This window comes from Megalopta genalis, chromosome 3 (genome assembly GCF_051020955.1).
Source record: "Megalopta genalis isolate 19385.01 chromosome 3, iyMegGena1_principal, whole genome shotgun sequence".
NCBI classification, from domain to species: Eukaryota; Metazoa; Arthropoda; class Insecta; order Hymenoptera; family Halictidae; genus Megalopta; species Megalopta genalis.
In genome coordinates, this window is record NC_135015.1 from 13,178,850 (window position 1) to 13,196,678 (window position 17,829).

At 43.1% G+C, this 17,829-nt stretch overlaps 1 protein-coding gene across 3 annotated transcripts in view; it reads left to right on the forward strand.

Moving 5' to 3' along the window:
• The window catches only part of retn (retained), a 197,451-nt gene that overhangs the window by 50,721 nt on the left and 128,901 nt on the right, over positions 1–17,829 (forward strand). For all 3 annotated transcript variants that reach the window (XM_033485977.2, XM_033485978.2, XM_033485979.2), the window contains exon 2: positions 16,464–16,664. In XM_033485977.2, the coding sequence (XP_033341868.2) occupies positions 16,464–16,664 (201 nt within the window). The remainder of the gene's footprint in view (positions 1–16,463; positions 16,665–17,829) is intronic.

Consider the following 17,829-nt stretch of genomic DNA (forward strand, 5'->3'; position numbering starts at 1 on the left):
ATAAACGCAGCTCTTGTTATTAACACGCTATCCGCTGCTCACGGATCGAGCTTTGCTTACACGCCCAGCGGAAGATTTTGATAACGGGTATATACATATGTAACGGGGATGTTTAGGATTTCATTGGGATTTCTTACGAATGTATAAGACAATTTGTTTAAGTAAATTTTTAGGAAGGTGTTAATACTGTTCGCGATGAGAGCGCGCGAATTTTCGGCATCAAATTGCCCAATTCGCGGATATCAAATGAAATAAATTGCTGTTGCATTGGGAACAACAGAAGGAATAGATCTACAAACAAAATCCTTGAAAATACGTTTTGAAAAATCGATGTATAAAGCTGCAAATAATCGTGGACATCGTCGATTCTGCACTTGTTAAGATGATTTGTCGTCCGAGGGTTGCACCTTCGGTATTCCCTGACAAAAGTGACGTGGAACATCAAGGAAGACGCATCATCGACACGATGTCGTGTTCAGACGATCGGCCATGCTTGTAATAATTCAATCCACATCTTGTACAATCTTCCCGTCAATCTTTCTAGTCTAGAGACTATCCTAATCTATTCTTGTTTATTCTTGCTGTTTCGTTATGATCGAGGATAATCTTCCTCGCACTTAGCGGTTTCCTTCCTTTTATCCTTCATAATGTGCAGGCGATTACGTCGAATAAATTAGCTTGCATATGAAGCAACATTAAAAAGACAATCGAGAAGATACTTGTAATTCAACGCACTTAGCATTATCATCAGAAACCCAGTAAACACGTCTACCTTTTACAGTTATGGATTGCAAGGCTGTTTAATCACGTGTCATAAGATGATGAGTGAATGCAGATAAGATACCATTAAAAAAGTATTTAAAAGTACTGATAAACGCGTTTCTAAATTGAGCGAACCATTGTCATCTGCATAATCATCGGAACCATTCGTCTTCCCAATGTTAATCTATTACTACCGGGTGTTCGTTTCATATGTGTGTTACAATCTAATAATATAATTTCTTTAATTGACGGAAAAAAGTTTCTCCATAGAGAAAAGTAGAGCTCTTTGGAATTCAGAAAAAGATGCCGAAGCAAACGAGACAAGAGTATGTAATACAAAGTAAAGGAACGTAATAAGATATCGCAGGAAAACAGGAAAAACGAAGCAAAGTAGTGAATTCAAATATCCATTAAAGGAACAAAGATTTTGAACTATCCTTATTAGACAAGATAGCGGAGCGTCTGGGGACATCTGTAGAAGTAGAAAAAAATTGAGTAGAAAAAAAGAGCGAGGTGCAAAGTTCGTTGTATCATAGTCCTAGCACAGTCCTAAAAATTGGAAATTTACACACGTAGTATTATAGATACTACAGTGAAGGTATGAAAAAATGGTAGGGTTTGTGAGCTGACTATTAATTATTTAATACAATTTTTTAATACAAAACAAGTAAAGTAGTTTGCGATTGGTTCGAGGCATTTGCGATCGGAAACCGTCGATAAGACCGAGCCCAGACATTCGAATTCGCGTTTCCCCGGCGCGTTCGCAAGGGACCACGGTACGGAAATAAATCTTGTTCGTCCTCTGCGGATCAGCGGCGTGGACATTCCTCGTGGACGAAGACGCGTCGCGCACAGGAGACGACCCTGATCGATCAATCTACTTCTCTCGACGCCTTCGCTGGCCGAGAAAAATACAAGAGCGAACGTCCGACGGATCGAAACGCGAGTCGCTATGTCACTATACGTCAAACGCCGGTTCCGGGGAAGCCGGGTGTATCTGGGTCAAGTTCGAAATAACTATACTCGGAGAAAGAGAGAAAGAGAGAGGAGAGAGAGACTGCTCCTTAGTCGGAGCCATCGCAACCGGCAAGATTCCTGTTTATTGCAAACGAGTGTCGTTCGATCTATCCCACCCTTCTGCTTCGATTTTCTGAGACATTTCTGAGTCTACATTTCGTCTAAAAATCCTTTGGACCAGTGACGGGTTCTATAATCCTTTTAATCGGGACGAATCTTTTGGAGTACAGTCAAAGACGTGTTTCGCGTTACCCTGACTCGTAATTAGCATCTTCAAACGATTCTCCTAAACTTGCGGATCGACACTGTTCTCTGAAAGATAGTGCCTCGTAGGCACGTGTGTTGGCTTCTGTATAGGCTGCATGTGTCTGACACAGCTTTAGAGAAAGTAAAGTGTTTAGATTTCAAAGATGAATCGTTTTTTAAAGTCCTGGAGGGAGACTTTCAATATTCCAGAATCGATTTGATTGGTCTGCCGTTTAAGGTAGGGCATTTAGCTGGAAACCAAGTGTGCTAGCAATTTTTCAGATAAAATTTTGGAAATATACAATTTTATATATTTATGTAGAATTTCATTTCCCAACTTCTGTTTTTTTTTATTAGGAAAAATTATTTTCTTGCGAAAACATTATCGGATTGGAAAATCCATATACAATTGTCTTCACTATCCTGTACACAAACCACAGTACAAAGCTTGAATACTTCATTTTTCTTCGAGTTATTTTAATTTTTACATTATCTGACTATATAATTGTACTTTAACTGCACTATAACAGTACTTGGTTTTCAGCTAAATGCCCCCCTTAACTACCCTTGCAAGTAGACTGCAGATTAATAAAATTCAGCAAGAGCAGTACCTCTGTGATCTATAACTGAGCTATTGAGGATGTTCGCCTTAAATTTTGTGGCATCGACATGTTTAAGGCATTAATCCTTTATATTCGATTGGCGGATTTTAGTTTGGATTGAGTTACCACGTTCGTGCAGTGCATTTTGAAAGTAAGCTATGGCCACTCCTCGGCCTGTATAAAAAAATATGAATTTCGACGACGCGCAGCGAATGGAAAAATTGCGAGCAGGTTCGGGGTCCTTCGAATGTGTCCACAATGTCGTCGATAGAGGGCGACGGATTCTCGGGGGTCGAGGGAGAGTCGAATTTCGGTCTGGCAATTTGTCGAGCGGCGTTCCACTGCGGTAATAAAACGGCGAGGGGGTGGACGGGGAGAAGTCCGCGGCGCTCTCTAACAACAATAAGAGAGACGAAGGCGGCCCTTTCTCGCGTCCGCTCGAATCCGCTCGCGTCCGCTCGGGTCCGCGGACCGAAATAAACGTTCCTCGGCCCTCCTGCTCGCTCTCTCGCGGCAGGCTCGGTTCGCGTGGTGTGCTACGACAAGAGAGCCGCGACAACGATGTAGAAAGCGAACGGCAGAAAGAGAGAGAAAGAGAGAGAGATAGAGACGGGGTATATCTCGGGGCTCTCTCGCGTCTTCGGTCTTTGTAGCGGCAGATCAAACTCGGCGGGTCATTAATTAAATCTGGCGGAGCAGCCATCGTCCGTCCGTCTTTCCACCGCGTCTCCGATTTACTTTACACGAAATGCGCCACGGTTATAAATATGGCTCTCGCTCGCGATGGGGACCCTTTTCCCCGAACTTGATCTTGCGGACCGCCCTCGGAGCCCGGGATATACGTACCAGAGACCGAGCCGTGACGTGGCCGCCGATCGAGACAGCTTTCCTCGCGACTGAGAAACCGACCGACGCGTTCAAACAAATCGCGGACATCGTACCGTGTCCTCCACCCTCTCGGACCACCGTTTCCGAGGACCTTTGCTCTTTGATCGAACGGGCGGGCCGCTCGAACCCGCTCGATTCACGAGTTCCTCGGAAATTCGCCTTTAATCCTGCACACTTCGGATAGATTTGTCGAATACGTTTCTCTTCTTCGCCTTTGCGATTGAAGGATTCTTTCTCAATTACTGTCGATTATGGTTAACTTAAGCTAGAGATCTATAGTCTGTAAGACCAGGCGAGTCGGCAAGTGTGAACAGAAGATTAAGAATTGGCGACTGCAGCTACTAGCTGTTGAATGTCCAGCTAGGGGTTGGTTTCTAGCAGATGGAAGAATTAATGTTTTTCAAATGTGCTGTAATCACCGCGCATTTGTTTCTTCTCACTGACTTATCTCGTCTAACAAGGTTACTCATCTTGGTACTTTCTGGTTTGCCTTTCATGCCATAGAATATAGTATAGCCGGTCAATGTGGTATGACTAATTGCAGTGCCTTTGGTTTGTTTTCGGGTCTAATTAACTTTATATTTATTGGATAAGACGTACTACAGTTTTGTATTCTTTCATTTTGTATAATTTTTAATAAGACATCGAATAAGACGTATTACATCTTTCTATTCTTTTATTTTGTTCATTTTTTAATTAAAAATGTAATATGTCCTACTCGATAATATAATTAATTATAAATCATAAATAATAAAAGACGCGGCATTTGGTCGAAAGGAAAATTGCACTGAATTTTGCTTCGTATTTATTTAGAACAGGACTTATGATTTCTTCTTGCTTTTTTCTTCTTGTTTTTCACACAATCTACATATTTCGTTCACTTCCTTCGAATTCTGATTTCTGCACCTGTATCCCGCAGTTAGGCTTCTGTTTTTTCGTCGCTGCTTAGTCCTATGATAAAACCACGGACGAGCAAAAATGCGTTAGATCGTCACGAGGGGTGCCACCACCCACGCGATCCCGTCGAATCTACGTCGGATTCCCGTTTGGAAGCCACCCCCCGCCAAGGCGGCAGTTGCATAAGAGAGGCAGATTGATAAAAATAATTCGTGCCTACCGTGAGCGTCTCCGGATTCTGAATCTGGCGGACACGTGGGGATCAGAGAGAGGAAGAGCGATTAAGAGAGAAAGAGCGGCGTGTCTGTCGGCAGAAGGCGTGGACGCGAGCGGGCTTTACGATCGATCCTAGTTGCAGTGTACCGGCTGTTCGGGATTAACGGTTCCAAAAGATCGATTTTCTTTTATGTTCTTAAAGTTTCAAGAGCGTAGAATGTTATATCAAAGCGATATTTCGAAATTCGAACATTTAACGACCGAAGGTGGAGTTTCAAAAATCTTACTTTAACAGAGAATGTGTGTTGCTCTGTGGGAATTTATTTCAATCTAATTTAATTAAATTAATTTTAATTTAATTTATTTAAACTTTCCACAATTTTTATTACAGTGAGTACTTGGATTAAGAAATGTATTCGATCATTTCGTACGAAAGAGTCATTATAATTTCGGCAAGTCTAAAATACAAAATGTGAAACCGGTCAATTTGACCGCCTTTGTAGATTTAGTGTTAAGGGGAGATCGTGACCGTCCGTAAACCGAGTTACGAAAATTCTGCGCTGGGTGGAACCGTGTCGAGTTGTATCGAATAGCATAGTAGAGCCGAGTCGAGTCGCATCGGGGTGAAATATGCGAGCTCGCGTTCGTGGGAGGTTGGCCGGGTCTTAGCAGCGGATCGAATTCCGCTTGCAGGACCTCGGGCCCGTAGCGGACAGGTATCGCGGGGACGTGTACCCCGTCGGAGGTGTCCCGCAGGAAGCTTCACCTAAATAGACAGGTTTGATCGATGCGCCTTCCCGGCGATATTGATAAATAAAGGCGATTACAGCGATGACGATTCCGATGGTCAATGAATTTATATACCTGACAAAAGTCCTGGCCGAGCCGATAAATCTCAGCCCCCCTCTCCCTTGCTCTTTCTCCGCCTCTCGGGCCCCCATCGATCCCCCCTCGGTCCCCCCACGGTCCCCCCGTGGTCCACCCGTCGCGACCCGGACCGCCAGGGGTAATCTCTCAATCTAAATCGATCGATCTGCCAAAACGACTTCGATTCGGAGCTGTTTATCATCGGCCACTTATGAATTTATTTCACGAGCGCCACGAGGTTCGCCGGGTACCGCGGCGCGGTGCGGCGCGGGACGGTCCGAGGACCTGAACTGTGTGCGCCTGCATGCGTACAGATGCGTGCGAGCGTGTACATGCATGCACGACGGAGAAAGATCTGGTGATGAAGCCGTGATCTCTACGTGGGAGCACTGCAGGGGGTCCGAACGGAACTCGTGTAGATACTTAAACTTTCGTTTTTATTGCGCGCGGATGAACGCCGGGGCCATTCATTAAATCGTTCCGCGCTCACCGTACTCTCTTCTGTCGATAAGACCGAACTGACCGAGCCAGAGCCGTGGCCAACACTCTTTGGAAATGCGGTTACGATTTTCCCCCGCGCAATCCTTGTCCTTGATTCGAGTCTGCGTGTATGCACATTCTTTGCTGCAGGCGATTTTCATTGCTTGAAAATAGAGAGCCACGAGATCGCATACTCGTATCGCGTACACTCTACGCCCTACTCTGGGGCATTGAAACCACGCCCCTCGGAGCGTTCTACTCATGAAGAAAAATGAAATTATGCCAATCCGGTACTTTACAGCGCGAGAGTCACGCCCTTCGGGCACTCTTTACGGAGAGAGCATCAGAACCACACCCCTCCGGCACTCTTCACTTAGCATATTGAAAAGAATAGTAGAATTCAATATTCTTTTTAAATCTCTAGTTCAGATGACAAAAGGCGTGCCAGCTGAAGATTCTCTCTCTCTTCAAACTTAAAGTTAATCGGTCAACTAGATCTTGAGATATCGTGGACGCCAGTTTAAAAAATACACTTTCGATACAAAAGCGCTTAAAGTGTTTCATATCGATCTCATAATAAAGTGTATACTTAAGATTAAACCTCTATAACATCGGCATTTTTACGAATCGAAGCGAAATCATACACTCTGAAGATAATTCTACAGTGGCAGAACAATAATGTTTTACGCTTCTTACGCATTCTGCACTCGAAGAGCGCGGAAGCCACGCCCCTCAGACCCTTTAAACGCAAAGGATCATGAAACCACGGTCTCAGGAGCAATCCAGATAACGCGCGTTATGGCATTCTCGGTTGTCGAATGTTTTGGCGAATGAACTAGGAACTAGAAACTAGCTTCTGTCCTGCTCATTGAACTCGAGCATGAACTCGTTCCTCCCGCTGCTCGAGGAAACGAGTTCGATAACGCCCGCGATAACGCGGCCGTTTGGCGCATTGCTCATCGCGTTTTCAATTTTATGCGTTTCAATTAGTCCGTCGACAGGGAGCCGGGTGACCCCGGTGTTCGTAAAGATCTCTGCGGCACGCAGGATCGTATGTGGGTCCCAATTTCCGAGTGTCGTCTTCTCGCCGATAATACCAACGGTTTCCGTAGGTTCGAGCAATTAACATATTGCTATCTTGACGATCCATCAATTGGCAACATGCGTGGGTGACACAGTTCTTCTAATATCGCCATGTTGCTGTTTCTTTAATTCGGGATTCCATCGATCGGTCCATAAAAATTTATGTTTATCCGCGGAATCTGTCCGCGAAAAAATTTGCTGCGTTCAATGCGTTTACGGGAAACGATTGGGCGTTCTATAAAAAATCAGCCAGAGTTTTAATTTTGGAGAAAAGCGGCATTCGAGAACGGTGCAATTTGTATTAGGAGACGTGTCGCCGAAGTCATTGAGGTGGTCGCGTTGAATAATCGGCGAATGATGCGATGCGGTGTTCTAGCAGCACGATATATCTTGCAGCGGCTCTCTCCCGCGCTCTCGAGGTGGGGTCAAATTAATCGTCCGTGTAATATGCTTGGAATCGTACTGTTTCTTCATTTTTCGACCGCCCTCTGCGCACCAGCTTGCACCCGGCACTTCGTCACGAAGACACCCACCAGCCTCGAGGCTGGGCCGGCCTCCGACTTCGTTTAATTTCGTCGATGCGCGCCGAGGAATCTCGACTATCTTCGTTCCACCATTTTTTCCCAGACCATAGCAATCGTAATTTCCACGTTCCTCGTTTCTTGGTTCCACGATCTTTTAAATAGTACGAAAAGGAGCTGCGGACGTTATCGGTCACTTTCGAGAGACTGCCAAACTTTTCTTGCGAGCCTCTAGAGCCGAAAGACCACCGAACACCATTTAACTGATGACAAAATCGCACAGATCTACATAAATAGATCGGAAGTACCTATATGCTATATAGATTACAAGAATGTAAATTAAAAGTGCTACCAAGCCTGTAAGATCAACAGAGAAGAAAGGTGAGGAAAGGGAATGACAAATCGTCTATCCGAAAGTAGTGATCTCGTTAATTATAGAACATGAGTGATAATAAATTAATAAATAACAGTACATAATAACTAGCGAAGATTAACGATAATAAATAGATAATATATAAATATATAAATGAAATAAGATATAAAGAGATAAATAAAAGACTGCGAAAAATAAACTAAATTTCCCCTTCCTTCTTTGTTGATCTCTCAAGGTCAGACTACGTCTTGGTAGTAGGTAATATACATCTTCTACATTTGTTTGAACATTTATTGTTACTGAACTTCTTTCGAACATTCATTTTTACAATACTCTGGTATCCAAACGTGCTATTATCTAATCACTGTATTATTTAGACACATTATCACCAAGTAGAGAACTTGTATGAAATGTTTAGATAATACAATGTCTTGGTATCAGGATATTACAAGAATAAACCTTCAGATAAGAGGATCTCTACTGTACTTTCGACCTGTATGAAAAAATCGGCGCGATTCTGTCGTCAGTGAGATAGCGTTCCTCGTTATCTCCAAATAAAAGGCAACAAGCTTGCATTCCGTTGCAAGATGATTCGTCGGGCCTAATCTTCTCGGGTTTGCATCTGGTAGCCTAATCCGGCAAGCGGAACGAGAATCGCGCCCGAAATCGCGTCGAGTACAATTAGGCGAATCTGCGAAGTGGAAAAGGAGGAGTCCCGATGCGGGAGCGTCCAATAACGCGACAATAATTAGAATATTTCGAGACAGTGGAGCGGTCCAGGCCGTCTCGAGCGTTTAGACGATGATTTAGTGGCTAAGCGTCGGTGGTCGCGCACGCACGGGCGCACGTATGAGCGTACGCATGAACGCGCGGGCGCGCGCGGGTCTTTGTTAACGGAGAGACACGGGTACACCCGCGAAGCGTGCAAACTATAAGGTATAAACAATAAGACAATCGCGCTGCGGCGTCGCGGCGATAAATCACCGCGGGGCTCACGGTTATCTACCGCTTATGCCGCGGCTTCGAAGGGATAACGCGATGCCATGATGCCACAATGCCACGACGCCACGATGCTACGAAGCACCGGTGTGCCTGGCCTCCGGTAAATTTAGCTATTGTCGTGTCTAGGATATATTAAATCTCGCTAAAATGTCTTCATGCGGCCGTGGTTCTTCTACGCGAGTTACTTCTCCATCTCACTGTGTACCGCGTCGTGTCGCGCACGATCGCCGTCTCCGTACCTTATTCATCCTCGAGTGAGCAGGAGAAGTCTGCCCGTTGATCGTGATCCATCGCGATCGAGAGGTCTCTTCGAGATTTTCAGACGTTGCTCATCTAATCGCGGAGAAAATTGATAACTCGCTGTTAATGTCGAAGATTTTACAGATACAAAGATTTGATTCCATTTTCGAGCAACGACAAAACCGAAAGCTCTAGCCTAACAGTCTCGGTAGCAAAAGTAATTTTTCAGCGAAAGATAGGTTCGGTTACTGTGTAATAAACCACAGAAATCGAAATGAAAATGAAAGATGGAAAATAATTACTGTTCTGTTTTTCTGTAATTTTAATACAATTAACTGCGATATCTTCGAACGATTTATTTTACTGAATATTGATCATCGTTCGTTCAGTATTTTCTTAAACCTTTTCACAAGCTTTACAGAAAATTTCGCGAATTCAGTATCAGAAGATTGAAATTATTTTTAAGATATTTTAATAACTTCCGTCTTTCAGACGTTTCATTTCGACAAGTAAATAATTGATTGAATTTAAACGAAGAAGTTGAATATGCCTTATTCGATAAATATTAAGTTAAAGTTACCCCGCAGTAACTGACTCCACTACCCTCTGTCGAATCGATGATAGCACATCATAAAAATGAAAGAATACGAAAGAGATATTGTATCTGCTGACGCCAAGCTTTCATAAACCGGAGAAACTCGTGCATGCTCTTTTCCGCAACACAATAGCTCACCTACACAAGGGAGAAGGTACATCCTCCATGGTCTCAGAAGCCGGTTCCCCTTTTCAATTGAGAATTGACGCCGGAATCGTGAATACCTTTCATTCAGCGTATTCAACAGTCGAGTTTACATCTCCGAATAAAGATCGGATCGCGCGCACAGGTGCTCGGCCATTGTGGCCAATAAAGAGGACGATGATCGGTCGCCTTTCGAGCGGGTGAATGGAGCGGCGTCGTCGCGTCGATCGGCTCGCTGCCCACGGAGCGTGCTCGAGCCTGCTCGAAACGAGCGTCCGGGCACGTGTTTTCGGTAGGCGAACCTACGAATTATGCAGAGACGTGCGGCGTCACCCACAGGTATTCCCGGTGACAGAGACGTGGGAGTGATTCTCTTTCGGTGGAACAGGGACAGGCCGCGCCCACTTGTTTGCCCAGGGTAACAGTTTTACCTGTGGCCCGGGCCCCGGGCCCAGAACGCTCCCTATTGATTTATTCGGCCCATCTCGCGCCCGGTGTCGCGGCTGCACGTCTGGAAGATGCCACAATGGAATAAATCTCTCTGAGGCATTCGTTCTTTCTAGTTTCCACGGTATACTCCGCTCGTTTCCCTCTCACCCTTGGAAGCACTGAATTGCATTTCATTTAGGATTTTATATTCTAAAGAAATATTAAGCTGCAGTGGAAATAAGTACGATTGACAATCTTGACAAAATTTTGTAAGAGTTAATTTATAGTTTATTCACTTGGGGTTCGACTTTAACACGGTCGGTGTCACGTGCACATGGCTTAGCGATAATGTGGATTATAAAAATCGATTCAGTGCAGTTTTTTATGGAACGTATTATAATTATATTATTAACAAAATCTACGTTGTTCATGTTATTTGCACTATTAGAAAAGTATACCATAATTGTACTGTTAACATTTTTACTGCCGCGTCCCCTATATGTGGGTGACAGGATTATTTACGATTTAATTTTTGAAAAATAATTTTTACGCTGATCCATTATAACGTCTTAATGTCATTAAATTCGTAAGCGGTAAGAATGTTGAAAAAGTAATTGACGTCGTACATCCTGCCTTATAATATTAATTTAAGTAAATAATATATTCTAATTTTATGAAATTTTTGTGGTTTCTAACGTGACCGTCAAAGTAACAGAGTAGATTAGAATAAAGTGTTAAAAATAGAAAATAACAGCTCACGCTCTTGTAAGAATTTCTCTACCGATGAGCAAGACTAAATTTTTAAAAATTGCTCTTTAGAAATGAATTTATAAAGGACACTTTACAAATCGAAATTGATAGCGTTGATCAATTGGGAATCTATTTAGTCGAAGCGTTTAAAATGCACGACCCGATTGAACAATGCCTAGAAACAGAAGATGGTTGAATCTTCCCGACAGCCCTAAGGGATTAAAGAATGTTAGTCGCGTACCGACAACTGTAGTCGAAGGCGTTGTTATGAGTGTCGCGAATGCACTTCCTCCTGAAGGTGCACGGGATCGATCCCACCTCGTTGCTCCAACAAGCCCCTAACACGTCCTGGGTGTCAACTCGAGGATCAAGTGAAAAAAAAAGGTGAGAAGAGAGCTCCCCCGTCCCCTCGGGAGTCCCTCTGACCGGGTATTCGAACGCCCACGTGCGAGCAGACGGGTCCTGTTAGAACAATAGCGGTCCGGACGTGATTATCGTAATGACAGCGGCCGCCACGGCGTCCCAGGACCTCTTGAATGACGTGATTTCTGGGCCCGCGACGGGAATACCTGATGCGAGAACGTCAACCAATCGTAATTCGTTTTCACGCCTCGCGACTTTCTACGGGGCCCTGCCTGCTCGCATCGCGTCGCGTTTTCTTCGCGAATCGACTTTCACGATTCGGCTTATCGTAAGCACCGACGTGACAGCCGGACTGCGGAATGACTGCGGAAGGACTGCGGAAGTTGAGTCTACCGCAAGGTTTTTACACTCGGCAACGAGAATTTTAGGGAAGTCGTGTTTCAGGTTGAAAAACTGGTCTATACTACGCCTCGCGAGAGATATTGTTGCGCGAAAGTTTAACGAGAGTCGTTCGTCAAAGACTGGCTTTATTTCTTTCTATCGTTAGCAGATAATATTCTGTTTCATTAATCATCAAGCTTGACTGACAGTCGAAAGCTGCTTGTGACAATGATTTTAAATCGCGTTGGAAATAGTAGAATGGGTTGGACTTTGCTCGATGCTGAAGATCGAGATGATTAATCCTCCAGCATTGTTTCTTGGAAATTGTAGTCTGACAACTCGAGACCGACAACATTACTGTGACAAACGCTGCATCAAAAAAAGTTAATTATGTTAAGTAACACGCGTAGTTTAATTGGCTATTGATGTACCTTGAAGCTTCCTCTTCCGACGATTAGATCATTGCTTCGCGATTTTAATGAATTTTTTGTAGATCTAGTGATAGAATCTGAAATAGAAGTTCTTAAAGGCAAGAATCGTATACATAATCTGTATCTAGTACAATTGTTACAGCTGATTTCGATTCAGCGTCGATTGCGCGCGCTGAGCATCGTTCGAATAAAATTTTATTCGAAAAATATTTCGAATAAATTCTTCGAATAAAATTTTGTTCGAGTAATATTTCGACTAAATTCTCGGAATATTTCGAATTAAACATTCGAAATATTTTTCAAATAAAATTTTATTCGAGGAATTTATTCGCAATATCGTACGAATAAAATTTTACTCGTATAAAATTTTGTTCGAAGCATTGCTCGAATTTCAAATTCGAAGAATTTATTCGAAATATTATAAGTGTACAGTTTAATTCGAAATATTGTAGAAATTAAGTTTTACTCGAATAATTCCCATCGTCAAAAAAAAAGAAATGTCCAGAGTTCACTGCCAGTAAAACTGAAGGGACAAATCAAGTTGGAAAAATGAGAAATTACGTGGACGATGCAGGCATCCGACTGGATCAGAATAATGGAGGACAGTTTGGTATTTGATTAGGATTCCATCGGCCGAGAGCTGTACACCGTTGACCACCGTGAAGGGTCAATATTATCACACGTGCTTAAAGCCGCCGACACAGGCAGCCCGGTTGTATCGCCTCGTTTTCTTCCTCCCCTGATCACGATTTCATCCGAGATCGGGTGACGGTCCTCGTTGCACCCCGCGTTCGGTACACCTGCATCCGATAGGTATATATTTATCCAAGTCCGCCCTTTTCAGGTAGAGACGCGCGCGCGGTTAGTGCATTTGAATAAGCTCGAAGATTCGATGAATCTATTTGCATGCCAGCTTCGTAGATAAAGAGGGCACTGGTCGGTCTTGATGGGACGGTGAACGCCCCCCGAATTTTCCTGCATCGTTATCCTAAGAAATTATACTATTGGACGAGCTGCTTTGGGGATGATCAGGTTCCCTAATCGTACACGATCGATCTCTGTTCCCGCTGCAATTTTTCTTTCATTGGGCTGAGTTCCGTATTATATTTGTGTACATTAGATTGTATTAAAAATGTTTACAGAGGAAATGCGGCGGAAGTGCGTGCATAGTTATCGAATCAATTATTTAACACTAGAACTCCAAACCGGTCAAAGAGACTGGTCTCCGATTTTTTCTTTTACAATTTTAGATATTATGAAGATGTTTTTTTGTTAGAAATTGTTGTATGAACTTCTTCATTCAAGCATATATTATAATAAAAATCGTAGGAAGTTTAAATAAATCCAATCTTGTCATTGTTATGAATTAGCCAGGTTTAGGCAGTTCTTCTGTTAATTATATTATTGTACTAAATTCAATTTTTAGTAGTTTGTACAATAAATTATACTGCATCAATTAAATCGAAATACATGTTAAATGCATTTGTCAGTTTAATACTACTCAATTAATTGAGTAGTATCTACCGACAAATGTATAGGCAATCGGTTCTCAAAATAATCGATGTGATACTACAACTAATCTAAGTTGACATTTTATTAAATTGGGCGTTCCTTATCCATTTATATTGTACAATTGGGCTTTACAGCTCTCCAAATAAACAGTAAATAAATAAATTTCTGCTTCACTGCAGAATAAAGTAGAAGACTTATTTCTTACAGAAATTAGTCTGAAAAATTGTAAGAGGCTTAACAGAATTAACGCGATTTCCAAAAGGTGCCAAGAATAGGTGATTTTGTATGCGTAAGATACGCCGACAGGATGAACAAGACCCCGTAAACAAATTGCGAAAAAGTCGTTCCACCACCCAATATATCTCGCAGAAAGGGGTTACAAAGGAACGTTATCGACGACGTTATCGGACGTCACTGTCCGCAGAAAGTGGTAATAACTTATAAGTCGTCGCGTCACGATCGTGAGAAAGCAAAAGTTATGGTCGAAAATGGAAACTCGATACTCGAAACTCGAAACCGACAGAAAATTGAAAAGAAAAACAAAGAGATGCGGGATCACAAAATTCGACAGCACGCATGATCGCGGGCTCGATCCAGGTAGGGGAATCGATTCGCGAACAAGACGATCGAACATCCGTACCTCCGGACTGGTTTTACGACGTCCATTTCCGTTCGCGGTAATGTCACTTTGTATAGTTTTATCTCGGCACCGGTGCAACGGGCACGGCCGTAAAACACTTATGACACCCGTAGCATAATAATGCCGCACGATAGCAGTTATCGCTATACGAGTATAGCGCGGCTCATTCGCCATTTTCCTAATTAATGTTTAATGATTCGATATCTGCCCTCCTTACTGCGATTATGCCTGGAACGGTCGATAGAGAGCCGCGTCCATTTTCCCAGGCCTCTTATTTCGCTCGTATCAGCGCGAAATAACCTGCACGTTCAACTGTCTGTTTTCAACGAGTCGGGAGCGCCTAATCGCGATCGTGAAGTTTCGCACGTTCATCGAAAGGTTTGGGAACGATCCTTTTTTCCCATGAAATATAGGACGCTGTTCCGAACAGGACAGGAATTTCGGGTGTACTTGTGTGTTCGTTCAAAATTTCGGATTATTTATAATCTCATTCGTCAGTATTTCTTTCAATGTACTTTTCAAGGCAATTCTTCTAGACACGTTAATTTTTTTTATGAAACTTAATGAAGCATGTGTGGATTCAAATGAACGATCAGGAACTAGATAATCAGCATCTCCATTTGAAAACTGAATACAGTAATGTCTCCCTAACTGACGCTCAGATTGTGCAGATGAATGGACAATTTGAGAAGAGGAGATACGATTATTCGTGCCTTGCAGCTCGTTTTTATAGTTGTGGACAGTTAGTAACTATAAAAATGAACCGCAAGGATCGAATAATTGCATCTTCTCTACCTAAATTGTCCATTTTTGTAGACAAACTGAGCGTCAATTAAAAAGACATTACTGTAATACCTGCATCAATGTTTGACAGTAACTTTTTCTCCTGTAAACGTTTCGTGCTTGAATGAATAATATATGTAAATCGACGTGTAATCGACCGTCATACGTCCAAAACGTAACCTGCTGAGACCGATCCGCGACACTACATATAAATATTCGTAAGTTAAGTAATTAAGTAATTAAGTAATTTAAAACAATGCTTTCCCGGACCGAACCGTTCCGTTTGCGTTCGTGTCGTAAACTGATGACATAAATCGACCTCTCAACACAAGCGCCGATACTGTTGACATCTATTTCTTAGAATTATTCTACACGCGGAAGTTGCAAGAGATCGCATGAGGTTGCACCTAAACTGGATATTCTCTTCTTGGCAATTGTTTAAGCTTTCATATAAAAAAGGTCTCATGCTAACAACTAGTTGCAGTTATTATTTGAAACTGTCCTCACAGTTAGAATTTTTACAAATTTGATGCTATTTGCAGATAAAAAATGATAAACAATGATTAAAACTACATCCAATACTTCAAGTGCATCAGTTAATATATGTATGTATACGAAATCGTCATTGAAACCTGTCTTCTATTATTCTATCATACGCGCGTGAAACGTTTAATTTTACTAATTTTATGATTTTGCATTTGGAACCCCGTATCGCAGCACAGAAACATCTGAAACGAATTGGATTTAGGTGTTTTAAAGAGTTCTCAGTTTTTTAGAACCGCAAACATTTGCAATATATTAAAACTGAATTTTGGCCATGGAACCAGACTATTCGTGCGACGTTTCTAGAAACAAAGAGATACATATATGCATATACGGCGATTCGCGGAATGCGGCAGAGAGGTTTCTGAATTAATTCCCGGAGAGCAGCAGGCAGCGGCGTTTATAATGCACTGAAATATTCGTTCCGTCTGTCGGTGTTCGCGTGAGTCACGCGTAACGCCGAGATGAGAAACGAAAGCGATCAAAAACGTTTCTCTCGTTATTATTCGCACGCGTGCATCGGCCGCGCCGGAATGAATAAGTTGTAATTATCGTCGTAGGGTGGGTATCGCGAGACGGAAGGGGCGAGCGGGCCGCGAGAGGGGGAGGGGACGAGAGCGAGCCCCTCGACGACGTCGAAATACGGACCAAGATAAAGACTACGATCAGTCTAACCAGAATCATTGATCTGCTTTCAGTCGCATCAGGAGGAGGATTTGTCGGATCCGGACCTCCAGGATGAGGAGAGTGGGGAGGAGTTGCCACAACAGCCACTGCAGGGCAACCCGCACTCCTCGGACAATGGGTCCATACCGGCCAACGCTCCTACTCCATTAACACACTTGAACAGCTTGATGAGCACACACCATCCGCACTTTCTGGCGAAGCTCAAAATGGAGGTCAGTGCTCTGATTTTTTGAACGTTTCCGCTTAAGCGTAGGCTGTCCGATAGCTGTGCCTTTGGCTAAAATATTATTTCTATTTGGTATATCTTACATTCATTTATTATATTTATCATTTCTAATAAACAAACTTAATATCCGTGACACGATAAATGGTGCCCGATAAAAAGTTAATTAAATCCGAAAAACGCCAAAGGCACAGCAATTGGTCACCCGACAATAACCGGCTCCACTACCCTACCTCCCCACTCTCCTCTCGATCGTCGTTCCTTCGCTCGAACGGAGCGAGTTCCGAATCAAATAATTGCGGATATTAACGACACGTGGAATAGATCGATGCAGTAAATACTGACAGTCATGCACATCCCCGCAAAAACTAGACGGGCGACGTTTTATTCGATTCAACGATGTAGCGAGTAACGCGTTCGACGCCGATCGTTTCAGCCGGTCATTATTAGACTGCGAATTTTCTGCGCTCTCGTGCCGGAACCGAGCAGACGAATTTGGAGAGAACATGAGAGAAGTTGTTATACCAATTTGACTGTGTCAAAAGTGATTAAACGCCGGAACGAATATTCATTCGACTTCGTCTCCGTACCATCGACGCAAACGATTTTCGTTTTGCATAAAGACCCACGGTCTGGTCGTTTTATACTGCGAAAACCGCGTTCGTTTCTTTCGCAAGATCAAAGTCGATTTATGCGAGTTGGGAGCGCGACGAAGGCGCTCGTACTTTCGATTCAAGCCATGCTCGATTCCGTTGGCAACTTTTAATCGCAAGTCGCGTAATATTTTTGCAATAACGCGGCCGAGTTTACGCGCGAATTATCGTCCAGCGAAATTTACAGTCTAAACGTGTTTAAACGCTACGAGAAAATGGGCTAACAGCTTAATCGTTTGAACGTGGTTCACCCACGGGTGGCTGGAACTCCGTGGAACAAGCGCAACGTGAATGACAGGACCTTTAGCAAATCGTGAGAGTGTGTCGCAACCTCGTGCACCTATTACCCTAACGTCGATTCTCTCCCCTTTTTTTTTATTACTCGAGGAAATTACGCAGACCATTTTTTACGATCCCCGCTTTCGACTCGCGGCCATTGTTTGTATTCCGCTATGTTTCAAAACTATTGCTGTTTGCTCACCAAAGTAAAACGCAGGAAAT